Source organism: Chlorocebus sabaeus, chromosome 11 (assembly GCF_047675955.1).
Source record: "Chlorocebus sabaeus isolate Y175 chromosome 11, mChlSab1.0.hap1, whole genome shotgun sequence".
Classification (NCBI taxonomy): Eukaryota; Metazoa; Chordata; class Mammalia; order Primates; family Cercopithecidae; genus Chlorocebus; species Chlorocebus sabaeus.
The window spans coordinates 7,110,231-7,130,408 of NC_132914.1; the positions used below are offsets into that span (position 1 = coordinate 7,110,231).

At 55.4% G+C, this 20,178-nt stretch overlaps 2 protein-coding genes across 3 annotated transcripts; both read left to right on the top strand.

Annotated features, from left to right (window-relative positions):
* Position 1: 1 nt before the first annotated feature.
* Positions 2–12,114, top strand: P3H3 (prolyl 3-hydroxylase 3). Of its 2 annotated transcripts, XM_007967409.3 has the most exons (15): positions 10–862; positions 1,782–1,934; positions 2,276–2,477; positions 2,564–2,695; positions 3,141–3,277; positions 3,750–3,839; positions 5,526–5,578; positions 5,676–5,743; positions 5,859–5,983; positions 8,921–9,022; positions 9,361–9,511; positions 9,669–9,786; positions 9,895–9,970; positions 11,269–11,409; positions 11,565–12,114. In XM_007967409.3, exons 1-15 carry the CDS (start codon positions 71–73, stop codon positions 11,727–11,729), a joined length of 2,505 nt encoding a protein of 834 aa, XP_007965600.2. In that variant the 5' UTR covers positions 10–70; the 3' UTR covers positions 11,730–12,114. The 2 variants fall into 2 exon arrangements, with proteins under 2 accessions (XP_007965601.2, XP_007965600.2); XM_007967410.3 differs by lacking the exon at positions 11,565–12,114 and having other exon boundaries at positions 2–862; positions 11,204–11,311.
* A 115-nt stretch (positions 12,115–12,229) lies between these two features.
* GNB3 (G protein subunit beta 3) lies at positions 12,230–19,863 on the top strand. Its single transcript, XM_007967407.3, has 10 exons — positions 12,230–13,277; positions 13,501–13,587; positions 13,830–13,868; positions 15,203–15,309; positions 15,407–15,470; positions 15,595–15,757; positions 15,864–15,930; positions 16,013–16,214; positions 18,121–18,337; positions 19,263–19,863. The coding sequence occupies exons 2-10, from the start codon at positions 13,531–13,533 to the stop codon at positions 19,367–19,369; spliced, it is 1,023 nt and encodes a 340-aa protein (XP_007965598.1). The 5' UTR covers positions 12,230–13,277; positions 13,501–13,530; the 3' UTR covers positions 19,370–19,863.
* Positions 19,864–20,178: the final 315 nt, after the last annotated feature.

Here is a 20,178-nt window from a genome sequence, read left to right on the forward strand (position 1 = left end):
GTGGAGGGAACACTGCCCCAGTAGTTACCTCCAGACCTCAGGGGCTGAAGTCACCGCTGGTCCTCCATGGATGCCCAGGCCTGCTCCAGTTCCCGCCTTTTGCCCTCCTCTTCCCAGTTTCTCCCTCTCGTTCCACACTAGACCAGCTTTCTCCACTCAGCATTCTTCTTTCTCCATCTTTCACATGGGCCTCTCCCACCATCGGGTCTCAGCCCCATCTCTCTCTCTCGGCCTCCCTCATCCCTTCTCCCTCTCCCTCCGCCTCTCCACCTCTCCTTCCTTCCCCTCCCTCCCCCTTCCCCCCTTTCCTCTCCCTCCCTCTCGGCTCCCGCATTTCCCCTCGGCGGCCGGCGGCTCCGACATCATGCTCCGGCTCCTCCGGCCGCTGCTGTTACTGCTGCTGCTGCCTCCCCCGGGGTCCCCTGAGCCCCCTGGCCTGGCCCAGCTGTCCCCGGGAGCGCCCCCGCAGGCCCCCGACTTGCTCTACGCGGACGGGCTGCGCGCCTACGCGGCCGGGGCTTGGGCGCCGGCCGTGGCGCTGCTGCGGGAGGCGCTGCGGAGCCAGGCGGCGCTGGGCCGGGTGCGGCTGGATTGCGGGGCGAGCTGCGCGGCCGAGCCGGGCGCCGCGCTCCCCGCCGTGCTTCTCGGGACCCCGGAGCCCGACCCCGGGCCGGGACCCACGCAGGGGTCCTGGGAGCGACAGCTCCTCCGTGCAGCGCTCCGCCGCGCAGACTGCCTGACCCAGTGCGCAGCACGGAGGCTGGGCCCCGGGGGCGCGGCGCGGCTTCGCGTGGGGAGCACGCTCCGGGACGCCTTCCGCCGTCGGGAGCCCTACAACTACCTGCAGAGGGCCTATTACCAGGTGGGGAGCGGGCCGGGCAGCTCCGAGGGTCCCAGCCCTCACCACGACGCTGTTCTACTTTACGATGCCCAGTAGTAGGCGGAATGCTGTTGCCCGGACCCCGGACGGGGCTGGGGGGCGTACCGCGGGCCTCTGCTTTGGAGCTGGCTAAGCGACCGCGAGGACCTGTTGAGATCGCAGAAGAGCAGCCGAGGGGGAGTGCGAGCAGAGTGGGAATGGGGCGGGGAGGTCGTGAGGCGGGTCGGGAGCAGATCGAAGATGGAGGGACAGGGCCGCCTCTTCCTAGGAATGAAGCGGAGGCGGTGGGGGCGAAACCGGCTGTCGGACGGGAAGTGTGCGTGGGTGTGTGTGTGTCGGGGGTGGTGGTGAGTGTGAACCTTCGCTTGGGGTAGGAGGTAGCTTCGGAAAGGAAGGAGCAGACGGAGGCAAGGTTGGAAGCCTCCGAGGCCAGACCTCTGCGGGCGGGGAGGGGACAGCACGCCGCAGCCGCCGGTACCGCAGCAGTTGCCTACGTGGCTGGGGAAGCGGGGCGCCGGTTGCACTCACCTCAGCTCAGGGTCCTAGAGACCTGCGGGTTTTGCTGGTCGCTGAGGTCTCCCCCGCTTCCCCACCTCACTTAAGCCCATCACTTCCACCTGGTCTCCCAAATCGAGGTCCTGAAGTCCTGAGGCCCATGTCCCACCCAACTCCGACGTCTTTAGACCCCCTTTCCTTCGGTGTCAGCCTTCTGAGAGTCCCAACGTTCTGGCTTCTAGGGGGTCTGCAATTTGCGCGGTGGGCGGTTCTTATTGGCCAGTCTTCCATGAGGCTCTTGGGCACCCAGAGTGTGTGTCTGGGGTAGGGTGGGGAGGTCGACCAGGGAGCAGAGGTGTGACCTCCATCCCAGGGCTCTGATGCCCTCCTCCCTCCGCCTCCTCAGTTGAAGAAGCTGGATCTGGCGGCCGCGGCAGCACACACCTTCTTTGTAGCAAACCCCATGCACCTGCAGATGCGAGAGGACATGGCTAAGTACAGACGAATGTCGGGAGTTCAGCCCCAGAGCTTCCGGGACCTGGAGACGCCCCCACACTGGGTGAGACCCCCAGCACCACCCCTGTCTTGCCCCCAGCCTTTTCCTGGCGGGGTACACAGGCCTCACTAAACTGCTGCATTGTGCTGCTTGAGCATACGGAGATGGGGTCATGATCCTCAGTGACCCTGGTGGGGAGTCCTTCTCTAGGACTTCATTTCCTTCCTGGATGATCGCTGAAATCTGATGTTCCAACATTATGATTCTGAGGCCCACCCTTATTCTTCTCCATGGTGAAGAGGGACATGGAGTCCTTGCCCCAAATGAGACCAACACCACTCTCCTCTCTACCTCCCAGTTTGGCAACCCCCTGGATCTCAGGTGACTGCTCCCTTCCCCAACAGGCAGCCTATGACACCGGCCTGGAGCTACTGGAGCGCCAGGAGGCAGGACTGGCACTGCCCAGGCTAGAGGAGGCCCTGCAGGGGAGCCTGGCCCAGATGGAGAGCTGCCGTGCTGACTGCCAGGGCCCTGAGGAGCAGGAGGGGGCTGAAGAAGAGGAGAATGGGGCTGGGAGCCAGGGGGGCCTCTATGAGGCCATTGCAAGTAAGGGGCTGGGAGTGTGTGTGGGGTGGGTCGGTGCCCAGGGAGGGGCATGAACAAGCTGAATGGCTCACGGGTCTCCTCTGCAGGACACTGGATTCAGGTCCTGCAGTGCCGGCAACGCTGTGTAGGGGAAACAGCCACACGCCCTGGTCGCAGCTTCCCTGTCCCAGACTTCCTTCCCAGCCAGCTGAGGCGGCTACATGAGGCCCATGCTCAGGGTCAGTTTGGGAAGGGTGGAAACGCGGAGTGAAGATTTGCCTCTGCTGCTATCCTGAGCTCCATCTCTCTATCCCTCCCATCTGTCTCTGGATTTGTAGTTTCACTGTCAGGGCTCCATGGGAACCATCACTTCACAAGGACTCTAATTTGCTCTCCTTTGGCGCCTGTGACAAGCTCAGGAGATGGGCTTCCTTCTGCCTTGCTGCTTCTCACCTTCCTTTATTTTCCTCCCTCTTGCTCTTCTTTGAAATCTCCAGCTAAGGTATGTTTGCACCAGCGTTTGAAAGAACCGGCAGTTGAACTTGTCTGCCAGTGGGAGGGGGGCTCTTGGAGTTGGCTGGCTGGCCTCTGGAGACCACCTTCTCCAGTACTGCCTCTGCCCCAAGGATGAATGTGCTCTAAGTCTTTATCCCCTGACCCCTGACCTTGTCACTCCCTCTCCAGTGGGCAATCTGTCCCAGGCTATAGAAAATGTCCTGAGTGTCCTGCTCTTCTACCCGGACGATGAGGCTGCCAAGAGGGCTCTGAACCAGTACCAGGCCCAGCTGGGAGAGCCGAGACCTGGCCTCGGACCCAGAGAGGTAACCCGCTCTCCACCCTTACCTGGGAGGTAGCCCCAAATCAAACAAATAGACCTGAGAAGCAACCTGGACCCCCACCCCCTGCTGACCTCTTAGCCAAGCATCCTAGTCACCCAGAGGACTCCAAGTCCAGCATCTGACTTCCATCTCCACTCCCTGCTCCCCACGGCAGCCTGGAGTTCCGATTCCAGCCCTCAGTCCCATCTCTCTTGCCTTTACCTCACTCCTGCCTGCCACCAGCCCCCGAGCTCATGCACACACACACCCACACACTCACACACACTCCCACCCCCTACACCCTTTCCAGTTTGAGCCCAGACGCTCTGAAGCTGCTGAGGGGGAATGTTGAACGGAGGAACCAGGGAGCATGGTGCCAGGTTCAGGGAGCATGGAGCACCCAGGCAGTGCCCTAGAGCCTGGGTTTCCCTGCCCTCCTGCAGCCCCCCTTCACTGCTCATCATCTCACCCTCAGGACATCCAACGCTTCATCCTCCGATCCCTGGGGGAGAAGAGGCAGCTCTACTATGCCATGGAGCACCTGGGGACCAGCTTCAAGGATCCTGTGAGTCATTCTGCTTCTGTCCCATCCCACCCCTCCGCACTCCCAGGAGGAATGGCACTTTGGTTTGCAACAGAGTTTTCCACTTTTCCACCATGAGGCTTGGAGAAGAGTCTGCCATCCCAGTTTTACAGGGACAGAGATAGTGTGCCTGTCGTTAGGGCAGCTTTGGGGTCACACAGTCCTAAGTGTCAGTCCTCCTCTGCCCCAAACGTCTCTGAACTTCAACTTGCCTCTGCCTCAACTTCCTTACCTGTAAGTTGGAATAATCACATCTATTTCACAGGGTTGTCACAGGGTTGTTGAAACCCCATCATTTGATAACAATATAGAAAGCTCTGTTACTGCTGCTTTTATTTCTCTTCTTGTAGTTATGAGAGGAAACTGTGGGGCAGAGGTTATCTGTGGCTAGGACTAGGGCATAAAGCAGGCATTCTCAGCCTTCCTGGCACTACTGATGTTGTGGATCTGACATTTTGGATAATGCTTTGTTGGGGCAGAGGGCAGGGCCTGTCCTATGCCTTGGAGGGTATTCAGCAGCTTCCCTGGTCTCTACCCAGTAGAGATCAATAGCACATTGACAGCCCCTGAGTCATGACAATCAATGATGTTTCCAGACTTTGCTTAATTGACCCCTGGGGGGCAGAAGTATCCTGCTTGAGAACCACTGGTTAAAAGTGAGAACTCTGAAGCTAGTTTTTTAATTTTAATTTTAATTTTTGGAGACAGAGTCTCGCTCTGTCACCCAGGCTGGAGGGCAAAGGTGTGATCTTGGCTCACTGCAACCTCCACCTCCCAGGTTCAAGTGATTCTTCTGCCTCAGCCTCCCGAGTAGCTGGGATTACAGGTGCCCACCACCTTCCCTGGCTAAGTTTTGCATTTTTAGTAGAGATGGGGTTTCACCACGTTGGCCAGGCTAGTCTTGAATTCCTGACTTCAGGTGATCCACCTGCCTCGGCCCCCTAAAGTACTGGAATTACAGGCGTGAGCCACTGCACCTGGCCTGAGGCTAGTTTAAAACCTGACTCTGCTTTGGGAGGCTGAGGTGGGCCTTGGTCAGGAATTCAAGATCAGCCTGGCCAACATAGTGAAACTCTGTCTCTACTGAAAATACAAAAAATTAACCAGGCGTGGTGGCGGGTGGCTTTGATCCCAGCTTCTTGGGAGACTGAGGCAAGAGAATCACTTGAACCCGGGAGGCAGAAGTTGCAGTGAACCGAGATCGCACCATAGCACTCCAGCCTGGGCGATAGTGTGAGACTCTGTCTCAAAATAAAAAAAAATAAAAAAAACCAAACAAACAACTAACTCTGTCACTTCTAGCTGTGTGATCTTGAGCATGTTACTTTACTTCTCCATATTTCAGGGCTCTCAATTACAAAATGAGCACTTTAATACTGTCTGTTTCATGAGACTATTGTGAACTTTAAAGGAGAAATTCAATTTCCATGAATGGAGCTCTTAGAATAGCCCCCAGCTGATAGATAGTAAGTGCTATACGAGTTATAGTTGTACTTGTTACAGAGTTTGGTCCACTTCCCAGGGCTCCTGACATTGATTCCCAGGCTCTTCCTACCTCCGTCTCCCTCTCTGGAAACAGGAGGACCTTAACGAGATATTTCAGCTCTAATGTAAGGGATCCCAGGGTCTGATCTTGGTGGGTGATGATGCTTTTCTGGACTGTCACAGGACCCCTGGACCCCTGCAGCTCTCATCCCTGAGGCACTTAGAGAAAAGCTCAGGTAGGAGATGCCCTGTGGTGGGAGGCACTCGGCCTTAGCTGGGAGGCTGGGTCTGGACTGTCCTGTGCACCCACTGAGCACATCTCTCACCCCTGAGAGAGGATCAAGAGAAGAGGCCTTGGGACCATGAGCCCCCGAAGCCAAAGCCCTTGACCTACTGGAAGGGTGAGTTCCTGGGAGGGAGGAGACAGGAGCCTGGAGGGTCTGGGGGCTGCCAGCTACTGCTCTGCCTGCCCTTAGGGGTTGCTCAGCCACCTCTGCTCTGTCTTTTCCCTGGCAGATGTCCTTCTCCTGGAGGGTGTGACCTTGACCCAGGATTCCAGGCAGCTGAATGGGTCGGAGCGGGCGGTGTTGGATGGGCTGCTCACCCCAGCTGAGTGTGGGGTGCTGCTGCAGCTGGCTAAGGTAGGAAGACCTGCAAGTTCATCAGCTCATTCAAGACCCTTGGGTACAACTGCCTGTTCCCTTGCTCTTGGCCTGCCCCCATCATTCTGCCTGTCCTGATTATCCAACCGGGACTGTGCTTACCACTGCCTCTCAGCTGCGGATAAGTTCCTTCGGGTCTTAATTTAGCTGACACAGGTGGATGTTCTTTACAAATTTTGCTAGAAATTGATAGGAAGAACAAAACAAAAACCACAAAGGCATAAAAATGGATGAGTGTGCAGGTAAGGATTGCTTGGTTAGCCAAGAGTTTAGTTACTGGCTTGACTGATGGCTCAGCAGACACGCAGGCCTTTCTTTCCCTCCTTCTAGTTTGGGCTGAATGACTCATACTCACCAGGTTGAGGCTACCATTTATGAAGCTTCAACCCTTATCTCAGGTTAGTGCTCATTCAGTAACATACTCATTGAGTAGCTGCTGTACCCCAGAAACTGCTAGGTTCTAGGGAGAGGAAGATGATTATAGACTCCGCCCTTTGGGAGCTCCAGTGTAGAGGTGGAAACAGACAAGGAAATACATAATATAAGCAGGTGGTAAGTTTGGTAAAAGAAGTATGTACTTGGGCTGGGTGTGGTGGCTCATGCCTGTAATCCCAGCACTTTGGGAGGCTGAGGCGGGTGGATCACCTGAGGCCGGGAGTTTGAGACCAGCCTGACCAACACGGAGAAACCCCGTCTCTACTAAAAATACAAAAAAATTAGCCAGGCATAGTGGCACATGCCTGTAATCCCAGCTACTTGGGAGGCTGAGGCAGGAGAAGCGCTTGCACCTGAGAGGTGGAGGTTGTGGTGAGCTGATATTGTGGCATTGCACTCCAGCCTGGGCAACAAGAGCGAAACTCTGTCTCAAAACAAAACAAAAAAAATGTACTCATCCAAATAGAAGTGCTGAAATGCACAGTTATAGAAGGCTTGCTGGAGAGGTGGTGTTTGAGCTCAGTCTGAAGGATGAGTTAACCAGGTGATGGGGGGGTGGAATCAGTCTAAGAGGGACAAGAGCAAGGTGCATTCTGGGAACTGCAGTCAAGCACAGGGGTGAGAGCAGGGCCAGCTCCAATAGTCATTACTTGTGTGATCTTGGGCAATTTATTTTACTATCTCTGAGCCTAGTTTGCTCATCTATAAAAAGGGGATAATAATAGTGTTTTTGTCATAGTGTTGTGAGGATTAAATGAGTTAGCACATGGTAAAGTTCTTAGAACATAGAATCATTACTGACTGGGTGTGGTGGCTCATGCCTGTAATCCCAGCACTTTGGGAGGTCAAGGCAGGTGGACCACTTGAGGTCAGGAGTTCAAGACCAACCTGGCCAGCATGGTGAAACCCAGTCTCTACTAAAAATACAAAAAAATTAGTGGGCATGGTGGCAGGTGCCTGTAATCCCAACTATTGGGGAGGCTGAGGCAGGAGAATCACTTGAACCCAGGAGTCGGAGGTTGCAGTGAGCCGAGATCCCGCCATTGCACTCCAGCCTGGTCAACAAGAGCAAAACTCCATCTCGAAAAATAAATTTTAAAAAATTAATTAATTAATTAATTTAAAAAGAACATAGAATCATCAGGGTGTATGTTACCAAGAGGCAGTATGGGGGAAGAGGGAGAGAGCCCAGACATGAAGGCCCAGGGACAGTGAGGGTCTTCTGTGGCCTCCCAAGGAGTTGGGACTTTTATCTGTGTATGGTAGACAGCTATTGAAGGATTTTAGGAGCGGTTGACTTTTGCATTCCTGTAGAACCTCCAAGTGCAGGGCCTGGAGTAACCTGTAGAAGTTGTAGATCCCTCTAGTGGCAGTGTGTAGAATGCAGCAGGAGAAAAGACCGGGAAAACGGAGTAATTGACGAGTGCCACTGTTGGCTGGCCAGGTGGCTCACACCTGTAATCCCAGCACTTCAGGAGGCTAAGGCGGGTGGCTGGCTTGAGCTCAGGAGTTCCAGACCAGCCTGAGCATTGTGGTAAAACCCCGTCTCTACAAAAAATACAAAAAATTAGCTGGGCCTATGCGCCTATATTCTCCCACCTACTTGGGAGGCTGAAGTGGGAGGATCTCTGGGGCCTGGGAGGTGGAGATTGCAGTGAGCTATGATCACGCCACTGCACCCCAGCCTGGGCGATAGAGCAAGACCCGGTCTCAAAAGCAAAAAACAAAAAACCCAGGTTAGATGGCCTGGGTGACTCGGTGTCTCTCAGAAGTGAGATTTGTATGCAGGGGTAACTAGATAGTGGTGCTTAAACAGATTCAAAAAGTGGACAAAAAAATGGGTGTCAGAAAAGGGAATGATTCCATTGTAGACATCCAAATATTAGGAGACCTCCAGGTAGTGAGACTGGTCGCATAGGTAGCTGGGTAATTGTGACTCAGTATCAAGGAGTGGGGGAGCCACGGAGTCCATAGTTTCCCCGAGAGAATGTCAGGTGGGAAGAGGTCAGAGAAGGATAGCCCACTGATGCTGTCGCCCTACCGCCGGTCAGCTTCCTGCTGGGACCTGGCCTAACTGTGGAACTTCCTGTTAGGGTCCTGTTTCCAGAGAGACTCCTCTATTCTTGGCTTATCAGGGATTAATGATCAAGCCCTTCCTGCCTAGTTCCCAGCTCTGCCCCACTTTCCCAGCTGTCCCTACCCTCTCAGAGGCCCCCTTACTGCTGTAAGAAGCTCTCCCGAGTTCTGTCCACAGTCCCCTTGGTAAGCGGGATTCCAGCCTGTACCAGAGAGGGACAGTCGGCCAGCCGTGGCGGGGGGCACTCTCTGGGAAGGAGCAGCATTCAGGAAGAGGAGCTGCAACAGAACTGTGGGAGCATCTAGCTTCTTCTGGGAGCGGGAGGGCCGGAGGGAGGGTCTTGCAGCCCTGCAGACAGTGAGGGGCTGGGGGAGTGACACCACGGTAAACTCTTCCCTATTTAGGATGCAGCTGGGGCTGGAGCCAGGTCTGGCTATCGTGGTCGCCGCTCCCCTCACACCCCCCATGAACGCTTCGAGGGGCTCACAGTGCTTAAGGCTGCACAGGTGAGCACAGGAGGCACCCGGGTCCATCTGATGCCCAGACCTGGAGGAGAGGCTGTGCAGGAAGCCGGGCCCCAGGGCCTGGGCTTTTGTGAAGGAGCTTTCTTGGGACCGAGACTACCTGATAGGACCCAGCATGGAGAAAAGGGATGTTCTGAGAGCTGGGGCCGGGGTTGTTGTCATGGAAAGACAGAAGGAGCAGTTTGGGCTGATGGACAGAGCTGGATGCTGAGACACTCCGAACCTCCGGGTAGAGAGCAGCAGAGATGGGCAGGAGCTAGGGCTGAGACCACCTTCCCATTGCCTTCCTCCGTTTCTGTGCTGCCTTTCGCTGCCTGCAGCTGGCCCGGGCTGGGACAGTGGGCAGTCAGGGTGCTAAGCTGCTTCTGGAGGTGAGCGAGCGGGTGCGGACCTTGACCCAGGCCTACTTCTCCCCGGAACGGCCCCTGCATCTGTCCTTCACCCACCTGGTGTGCCGCAGCGCCATAGAAGGTATGACAGGGACCCCCACTGCTCTTCTCCAAGCTCAGGCCCTGCCCCCAGGACACTGCCCCCAAGAGCCCCAGGGTGGATGTGCACGGCATGAGCCCACAGGGTGGCAGATGGGCACAGGGGCACAGAGGTACCCCCAGACCACTTTGTGTCCTAGGAGAGCAAGAGCAGCGCATGGACCTGAGTCACCCAGTGCATGCAGACAACTGTGTCCTGGACCCCGACACCGGAGAGTGCTGGCGGGAGCCCCCAGCCTACACCTATCGGGACTACAGGTGGGCAGCCCCTCTAGGGGTCAGGCAGGTGGGCAGACAAAGGTCATCCCACTGCCGGCCTGGGCCTGGGTTGGGGTCTCACTGCCTCTTGCCTTTTTCCCTCCGCAGTGGACTCCTCTACCTCAACGATGACTTCCAGGGTGGGGACCTGTTCTTCACCGAGCCCAACGCCCTCACTGTCACGGTGCGTGGAGTGGGGGGTGTGTGATGGTGTGACAGAGGGCCCAGCTGTGGGGTCAGGATTCAAAACAGAAGGTTCCAGAGGCAAATACAGGGAAATGGCCTGTGCTTTTAACCCTTTCACTTCCCTGCCTCCCCAGCCCTCCCGCTGCTTCCTCCGTAGCTAGGTCTGCAGGTGGGCCCCCCAACCCTGCCATCGCTATTCGTCTCACCTCCTAAAGAAGGGTGAATGAAGCAGAGCTTGCAGGTGCCTCCAGGACTCCATGGCCTTATTCTAGGGATTTGGGGAACTTGAAATAGCTCTTCCTTTTTGCAGTGAGATGAGCACAGTGGCTGGCGCACAGATACCAGGGCCACCTCGACTGGGGCTCACATTCTTAACCTTTCTGAGGTTTAGTTTCCTAAATTGAGGTGATAATAATAGTACCTATTTTTCTCCTTTTTTTTTTTTTTTTTTGAGACGGAGTCTCACTCTGTCGCCCAGCCTGGAGTGCAGTGGCGCGATCTCGGCTCACTGCAAGCTCTGCCTCCCGGGTTCATGCCGTTCTCCTGCCTCAGCCTCCTGAGTAGCTGGGACTACAGGCGTCTGCCACCACGCCCAGCTAATTTTTTGTATTTTTAGCAGAGACGGGGTTTCACTGTGTTAGCCAGGATGGTTTCGATCTCCTGACCTCGTGATCCGCCTGCCTCAGCCTCCCAAAGTGCTGGGATTACAGGCGTGAGCCACCTCGCCCGGGCAATAGTACCTATTTTAAAGGGTCGTTGTAGGAAGCAATTTAGGTAATGTACCTAAAAGAATGAGGCAGTGCCTGGTAATAATAAGCAATTAATGAATGTTAAGTGGGAAATTTCTAGACACCAGGGGCTAGGATTGGGTAGGAGGAGAGGGGCAGTGATTTTTCTTCTGGGTGTGGCGTATGAAAATGGCTCCAATATCCATATCCCCTTCTACACAGAGTCTGGTACTGCATGCCCACCCCCAGATTGCTTCACACCCTGGGTTCAAAGGGCTGAGTGGGAAAAATCAGGGTACCGGGCATCAGGAACCAACAGGAGACCCTCTGTGGAGACCCCTTTTTCCTTTGGTTCCCAACTTCTCTTGCCTTAATCTGGCATTTTTGCTCTGCAAGTTGAAGCTGATTTCCCATTTGCCCCAAGCTAGTCCCTGAATTAAGGAGTGGGAAGTGATAGCGAGAGGGCTGACCCTCTCTGTGCCCCTGTCCCCATCCTGCTCTAGGGAGTGAGGGCCAAGTTCTCTGAGAGAGCCGGTCCCTGGAGCTGAACCTGCCCTCATCCCCCCAGGCTCGGGTGCGTCCTCGCTGTGGACGCCTTGTAGCCTTCAGCTCCGGTGGGGAGAATCCCCATGGGGTGTGGGCCGTGACTCGAGGACGGCGCTGTGCCCTGGCACTGTGGCACACATGGGCACCTGAGCACAGGGAGCAGGTAAGGAGTGGGGTAGGAAGGGATGTGGTTCTCCTGGTGCGTGAAGGGTGGGCAGGCACCACTGAGAAGGCTCACAGTCGGTGAGGGGCAGGGGCTGAGCTGGCCCAGGGAAGGTGGGTGCAGGGAACTGGCCACATTCTCCTCCTCAATGCCAGGAGTGGATAGAAGCCAAAGAACTGCTGCAGGAGTCAGAGGAGGAGGAGGAAGAGGAAGAGGAAGAAATGCCCAGCAAAGACCCTTCCCCAGAGCCCCCTAGCCGCAGGCACCAGAGGGTCCAAGACAAGGCTGGAAAGGCACCTCGGGTTCGGGAGGAGCTGTGAGTGGCTGAGCCAGCTCCTTGAGGATGGGGCCACTTGACTTGTGCAAGGCCATCTTGATGCCAGGACCCACAGAAAGCCCCTGCGTGACATCAGGAGCAGAACAGCAAGCTCTCTGTCCCTGCACCCCCACCATCTTGGGGACCCACAAGGGCCTGGACTCAGAGGACAATGCACAGGGTAGCCTGGAGCTCACCAGGGCTGGGGAGCCGGGACTGGGCCCAGCTGCCAGACCTGCAGCCCTGGACAGATGGGGAACACTGTGCCTCCCTGAACGGAAATGGCAGGGGAGGAGGCTGATGCTTTAAATGAAGAGGATGGTGGGGTTGGGGGTATAACCCTGCTGCTCTCTCCCAGTCTGTGCAATAAAGGTCATGAAGATCCCTCAGCCAGGGGCCAGTCGAGTGTATCACAGATTCTGTGATAGCTGGAGGTGGGGGTGGCTCTGGCTGGCCTGGGAGGAGACAGGTGTCTTTGGGCCTCCCAGAGGCGGGGCCCCTGGAGCCTGTGATTTGTCAGGGAAATCTCAGCCACCTGCTCCCCTCATGCAAATGACCCAAGCCCCTGGCAGCTGCTCCTTAGGCCTCCAAGTCTAAGCCCTGTCTTCCCTCCCTGAGCTTTCGCTGAGACTTAGGGCCACCTGCTTTCTCTGACTCCTGCTTTCACAGCCGCCCGAGGGCAAGGAGGGGCGAGGCCCCAGCCTGGGAGCAGGGTGCAGGGCTTCCCTTGCCCGCCCACAACAGGGGCAGACCTGTCCATCGTTCTCTGTGGGTCCCCTGTACCTTTCTCCCCCACAGGATCAGACCCAGAGGCAGCTGGTTGGGGTTTGTTGAGAAGAAGGATTATCCAGATCAGTCGTTTCTAATCTCAGCTCCTGCTGTACCCTCCCATACTCACCAAACCCTCTTCCCCACCACCCTGAGCTAAGGAGCACAGTTTGAGGTACTGACAACGGGGCCATCTATCACCCTCATATCCCGCCTTCTGGCCTGCTTGCTAAGTGGCCCTGACTGCCGAGATCATCACCACGGATGGGGGCCCGGACCGGGGTGGCCACTGGAGCTGTAGTTGCTTCTGCTCCTTTGCACCCCTCCCAAACCCCAACCCTTAATCTACTCACAGCTTTGCTCTAATCCCATGGGGCCTGATGCTCTTATCTCTGCCTGCAGAGACTGACCAGGGAAGCGCCCCTTCACCCCCTCCCCTCTCAGGGCTTGTGGTGGGGGCTGCTCCTCTCTATGGCCCCACACTTCCGCCCCCACCCCTCCTCCAGGCTGGGCCCAAGTCTCTGGAAGCCACACACCTCCCTCCCTCCCTGTCCTCTTCCCCCCACCCCTGCCAGCTGATTTCATTTGCCTGACGTTGTGGTTGGCTCTACCCTTCCCTGTCAGGCCCCCCCAACCCCCCACCGGTCGGAGCCAGGCCAGGCCAGCTCCTCTGGCAGCAGAGCCTGGGCAGGTGACGGGCGGGCGCAAGTGTCGCAGCTGAGGGAGTAAGGAGGCTCCCAGGAACCGGAGCTGGAAATCCGGCCGAGGTCCAGTCAGAGCCCAAGTAAGAGGGAGCTGGCCTGGGCTCTGCTCTCCTGGGCTGGGGTGCAGGCAGGGCTCAGGCAGGCTGGGGCTGGAGGCAAAGGACCCCAAACTTGGAGAGCCTAGCTGGGGAGGGGGTGCAGCCACCCAGGCATTGCCCTGTGTCTTGGAGTCTGGTGTGGGCATGAAGGGCAGAAGCACAGCCTGGTGGGGGTTCCTCAACATGGACCCCATGTTCCTGGCAGGAGCCAGAGCTACCCCTCGACCTGTCAGCCATGGGGGAGATGGAGCAACTGCGTCAGGAAGCGGAGCAGCTCAAGAAGCAGATTGCAGTAACTCCAGAGCCCTCCCACTGGGGCCCCAGAAAAGAGCTGGGGACATGAGGGAGTGTGGCTCAGGGGGAGGGGACTGGGTTTGCTCTTGAGTGACTAGAAGTGACCAGGGACTTTCTAAACTTGGCTTGCATATTTGAGACCCCCAAGCCCCCGTGCCCCAAGCCCAACCTGCCTTGAAGGCCCATGCACCCACCACCCCCACCTTGCCCTTGCTCCCCTGATGTCTGCTTTCCCTGCAGGATGCCAGGAAAGCCTGTGCTGATGTTACTCTGGCAGAGGTAAGACCCCCTGTCCCCGCCGAAGGCAGGGCATTGGGGGAGGGGAAGGGAGCTCCACGAGCTGCAATAGCCCGTTGCTCCGAGCGTTAGTACAGCGTGTCCTCGCAGTGAGGAAACCCATTAATTAATTCATTCAGCCAACATTTAGTGGGACCTGCTCTGAGCCAGGCACCATATTGGATGGGAAAGATGCAGACACGGTTCCTATTCTTGTCCATAGAACAAGAGTCACCACAGCCCCCTCCCAGGGCCTTGAAGATGAAGAGGCGATAGTACTTTGTAAATGATAAAGCCCTTGTAGACTTTAATTGCTGGTTTTCTATACTGTATTTTATCAATTCTAAGATGCACATTTCTTCACATTTTGACATCTCTGAAATCAAGATGCATTCAACAATGGATCATCGTTTCAATTAGAATTGGCAGCATCTTTTCTTCTTAGTGATGCATCTTAGATTGGATTAAATATGTTAACAGTGAAGACTTTTTATGAGCCAGATACTGGGTTAAGCTGCATAAATACCTAATTTCATTTAATTTCATGATATCTCTGTAAGGTAGGTGCTATGATAAGCCTCATTTTACACCTTGAGTAAACAGACTCAGGGAGGTGAAGTAACTTGCCCAAGATAACAAAGCAGGCTGGGCGTAGTGGTTCACGCCTGTAATCCCAGCACTTTGGGAGACTGACGTGGAAGGATCGCTTATGCTCAGGAGTCTGAGACCAGCCTGGGCAACATAGTGAGATCTCATCTTAATATAAAAAAATTGTTTTTAATTTTTCTAAAAAAAGATAGCAAAGCAAGTGATGGCAAATCAAGTCTGTTCACTGTGGACCCCCAGCCTAAGTCTAAAATCTGGTTAGAGCTCAAGGGGCATAGTACCACAAATTTCCGGAGGTGCAGTTCGGGGTAATAGTGATGCCCTAGGCACCCAGTGAAAAAGCTAGCCCTGCTGCAGGGGTGGGTGACAGCAGGCTCCTCTCAGCTTGGAAGAGCCAACCGTGTGCATCTCTTCCCAAATCTGTTTCCAATGACCTCACATTGGCAGCTTGAAATTGGTCAACATGCAAGTATTCATATCATGAAAATCACCTTCCCACCTTCCTCACTAACACTGGAGAGGTGCTTGTTAAACACTTAGCAGCACACCCCTGGCCATGCATGCATCTCTTTCCCACATCAGTCTAAGACACTCTAGGACAGAGGCTTATTTCTCTAAGGCTGGGGGCCTGACCTGGAGCCTGGCACAGAGCAGGAACTCGTATAGATCAGTGACAGACATCCGGGCATGTAACCTGCTCACCCCGATATTCAATGCCCCTCTCTCTGCAGCTGGTGTCTGGCCTAGAGGTGGTGGGACGAGTCCAGATGCGGACGCGGCGGACATTAAGGGGGCACCTGGCCAAGATCTATGCCATGCACTGGGCCACTGACTCCAAGTGAGGCTTTGGGGGGAACCGAGAATGGGAGGGCGAGAGCGGGAGTGAGGAAGGCGGGAAGGAGAGGCTTGTGTAATATGGGATGCCCTCTCCCCAGGCTGCTGGTAAGTGCCTCGCAAGATGGGAAGCTGATCGTGTGGGACAGCTACACCACCAACAAGGTACCAGCCCTGCCTCCCCGAGCCTCCACCGCCGCATCCTTGCTGGGGCGCTATGCCTACCCTCCTCTGCCCAGCGGGGAGCTTGGCTCCGGTGCCATCTCTGCTCAAACCACCCTCCCTGCAGGTGCATGCCATCCCACTGCGCTCCTCCTGGGTGATGACCTGTGCCTATGCCCCATCAGGGAACTTTGTGGCATGTGGGGGGCTGGACAACATGTGTTCTATCTACAACCTCAAATCCCGTGAGGGCAATGTCAAGGTCAGCCGGGAGCTTTCTGCTCACACAGGTGAGGGAGAGACCCTCCCCTCCCCTCCTGAGGGGTTCAGGGAATCCTGGGTTTCCAGTGGGCTGTGGCTGTGCAGCCAGGGCACTGTCCTTCTAACCACCTCCAGGTTATCTCTCCTGCTGCCGCTTCCTGGATGACAACAATATTGTGACCAGCTCGGGGGACACCACGTGGTGAGGCTGAACGTTGTTGGTGCTGGGGCTTGGGAGTGGCCTGGCCTGGCCTTTCCCTAACAGTCTCCCTCCCTTTTGGCAGTGCCTTGTGGGACATTGAGACTGGGCAGCAGAAGACTGTATTTGTGGGACACACGGGTGACTGCATGAGCCTGGCTGTGTCTCCTGACTTCAATCTCTTCATTTCGGGGGCCTGTGATGCCAGCGCCAAGCTCTGGGATGTGCGAGAGGGGACCTGCCGTCAGACTTTCACTGGCCACGAGTCGGACATCAACGCCATCTGTGTGAGTGCACCCCCCGCCCCGCTTGACTCCAACTCCTTCCGCCGCACTCCCCACAACACATACAATACACATCCTCTGCCCCTCCCGTAGCTTCCCTAGCCCTTTCTTTTTTTTTTTTTTTGAGACAGAGTCTCACTCTGTCGCCCAGGATGGAGTGCAGTGGCGCAATCTCGACTCACTGCAACCTCTGCCTCCTGGATTGGAGCCATTCTGCTGCCTCAGCCTCCTGAGTAGCTGGGATTATACGTGTGCTTCACCATGCCTGGCTAATTTTTGTATTTTTAGTAGAGATGGGGTTTTGCCATGTTGGCAGGCTGGTCTTGAACTCTTGACCTGAGGCGATCTTCCCACCTCAGCTTCCCAGAGTGCAGTGCTGGGATTACAGGTGTGAGCCACCGTGCCCAGCTTTCCCTAGCCCTTTCTTTCTTTCTTTTTTTGGGGACAGAGTCTCACACTGTTGCCCAGTCTGGATGCAGTGGTGCGATCATGGCTCACTGCAGCCTCACCCTCCAAGGTTCAAGCAATCCTCCCACCACAGCCTCCTGAGTAGCTGGGACTACAGGTGCGTGCGACCACGCTTGGCTAATGTTTTGATTTTTTTGTAGAGATGGGTTCCCACTGTTGCCCAGGCTGAGCTGGAACTTCTGAGCTCAAGCGATCCTCCTGCCTCAGTCTCCCAAAATATTGGGATTACAGGCATGAGCCACCATGCCCAGTCCATTTTGTCACGTTTGCTTTATCATTTTCTCTCTGTAGAGAAATAGCCATAGATACACACACACACACACACACACTTAGATGTAGATACACATTTTCTTTCTGTCTTTTAAAAGTAGTTTGCAGACATCATGTTTCCTTACCCCTTAAGTACTTCCTAAAACAAAGCTGTTCTGTAACATAATCACAGTATGATTCTTAAAATCAGAAAATTTGGCCGGGCGCGGTGGCTCAAGCCTGTAATCCCAGCACTTTGGGAGGCCGAGACGGGCGGATCACGAGGTCAGGAGATCGAGACCATCCTGGCTAACCTGGTGAAACCCCGTCTCTACTAAAAAATACAAAAAACTAGCTGGGCGAGGTGGCGGGCGCCTGTAGTCCCAGCTACACGGGAGGCTGAGGCAGGAGAATGGCGTGAACTCGGGAGGCGGAGCTTGCAGTGAGCTGAGATCCGGCCACTGCACTCCAGCCTGGGTGACAGAGTGAGACTCCGTCTCAAAAAAAAAAAAAAAAAAAAAAAAAATCAGAAAATTTAACATTGACACAATACTATAGTCTACAGTCTATATTCAAATTTCACCAACTGCCTCAAAAATGTCCATAATAGCTATGGTTTTTTTCTGTCCAGGATCCAATCTGGAAACATGCATGACATTTCCTTGCCATATCTTTTTCGTCACCACCTTTAAACTGGAACTGTTTTCCCACCTTTAATTGTCTTTTATGTCATTGACATTTTTGAAGAGTACAAACCAGTTTTCTATAGACTCTCCCTCCATTTGAGTTTATCGGACATTTCCTCGCAATGAGATTCAGGCCTTGCATTTGTACTTGACCCTGTTCTTGCACACCCTGATCCAGCCCACTTGTGTAGTCTGAGTTTGGGACAACCTCCGTCTGCCCTTCTAGCCAGGTCACTGCAGGCAAGCCTTGGTGCTCTTGCCTGCGACATGGAAATGATGCCTGCCTGCAGCGCAGTATAGTGCAGAGCGGGCGAGGGGCATAGGGAAATCACTGGCACGTGGTACGTGTTGGCAGGGCTGCTTCTCATCCAAAACCAAGGAAGGGACAGGCAGAGAGGCTGAGAGCAGCGGCTTGCCCTGGAGCTGTCAGGTGGGAGCCAGAGGGCGGGAGAGGCTGTGGGCTGCCCAGGTCTGATCCCTGACCCACTTGCCACCTATGCCCTCAGTTCTTCCCCAATGGAGAGGCCATCTGTACGGGCTCGGATGATGCTTCCTGCCGCTTGTTTGACCTGCGGGCAGACCAGGAGCTGATCTGCTTCTCCCATGAGAGCATCATCTGCGGCATCACGTCCGTGGCCTTCTCCCTCAGTGGCCGCCTGCTGTTCGCTGGCTACGACGACTTCAACTGCAATGTCTGGGACTCCATGAAGTCCGAGCGTGTGGGTAAGGGCCAGCCCTGGCTGCGGCTTCCTCAGCTGGAAGGCCCCTCTCCAGCCCTCCCTCCTCATTCTGTACCCCCCATCAGCTCCCATTTTGGACTCTCTTACTGCTGTCCTGGGTGACTCCACTCCTGGAATCCAGTACCCCTTGGCTCCCAGCTAGGACTGTCTTCCCTCAGTTGCTCTAAGCAACCTCTCTCCACTGCCCAATGCCAGGGCTGCTCCCTGCCCTAGATCTGTGGACCATGACTGTCCAGTCAGTTCTGGGTTCCTGGCATTTCAGGGGCACCCACTGAGAGGCAAGACAGCCTCAGGGAAATATGGAATCAAGGCAGAATCAAGATCTGGAGTGGCCCGAGGGCCCTGACTCCTGCCTAGGGCTCATGTAAGACTAGCCTGAAGTTGGTCAGACAGGATGGCTTCTTCTCTATCAAGAGGCCAGGTGCTGATGAAAGTAACACTTGCCAGGAGCAGAATCCAAATCCTAATTCTGTTGCTCACTCTGAGTGACCTTGCACAAGTCACTCCTCCGTGGGCCTCAGTTTCTTCATCTGGAAACAAAGAAATCAGATGAACGGTTGCCTTCTGCTTTCCAGCACCTGTCAAGGTGCCGTCGGTTTTTTTCAGAGTACACAGATGCTTCCAGCTTTTCTCTGTCTCATCCCAGCCCTCCCCCAACCAAAGCTCTTGAGAGAGAACCCCCTGCCCTACGGCTAATCCTCTTTCAGTCTCTCAGCCTTCTTCAGGGGTTGAGCCTAGCCTACCCAGTCTAGGATCCCTGCATGCATGTGCTCAGGCACGCATGCACAAACACACGTACACACACCCACACGTGCACACACACGCACGCATGCACACACTTGCACACATGCACACACTGCTTTCCAAATCAGCTTGGAGACAGGCTGACTCCTTTCCCTCTTGCTCAGGCATCCTCTCTGGCCACGACAACAGGGTCAGCTGCCTGGGAGTCACAGCTGATGGGATGGCTGTGGCCACAGGTTCCTGGGACAGCTTCCTCAAAATCTGGAACTGAGGAGGCTAGAGAAAGGGAAGCGGAAGGCAGTGAAGACGCTCAGCGGCCCCTCCCCGACCCCATCTCATTCAGGTGTTCTCTTCTATATTCCAGGTGCCATTCCCACTAAGCTTTCTCCTTTGAGGGCAGTGGGGAGCATGGGGACTCTGCCTTTGGGAGGAAGCATCAGGGACACAGGGGCAAAGAGCTGCCCCATCTCCTCCCATGGCCTTCCCTCCCCACAGTCCTCACAGCCTCTCCCTTAATGAGCAAGGACAACCAGCCCCTCCCCAGCCCTTTGCAGGCCCAGCAGACTTCAGTCTGAGGCCCCAGGCCCTAGGATTCCTCCCCCGGAGCCACGACCTTTGTCCAGACCTGGGTGGTATAGGCGTTTAGCCCTGTGACTAGGGCTCTGGCACCACTAGAGTCCTGGTCCTCTTCTTATTTATGCTTTCTCCTTTTTCTACCTTTTTTTCTCTCCTAAGACAACTGCAATAAAGTGTAGCACCCTGGTACCTCTGTGATGTTTGCCTTCCACTCCCTTCTGTTCCGAAAAGACCCAGGTCCCATTTAAGGGCAGTAATGTGTTACAGGTGCTGTGATAAAGGCTAGGTACTGGACAGCTTGTGGGCTCATGGGAGGAGGCCTGAGATGGGTCAGGGGGAGAAGGTATTCAGCAGGTGGCTGGGGGACTGTGTGTGCAGCAGTTTGCTACGGCCTGCCTGTGGTGCCCATGTATTTGTACAGGAGGGTTAGATTGAGAAGGAATCAGATTATAAAAGGTCTTGAATGCCAAGCCAGAGAGTCCAGACGTTTTCCTAAGGGCAATG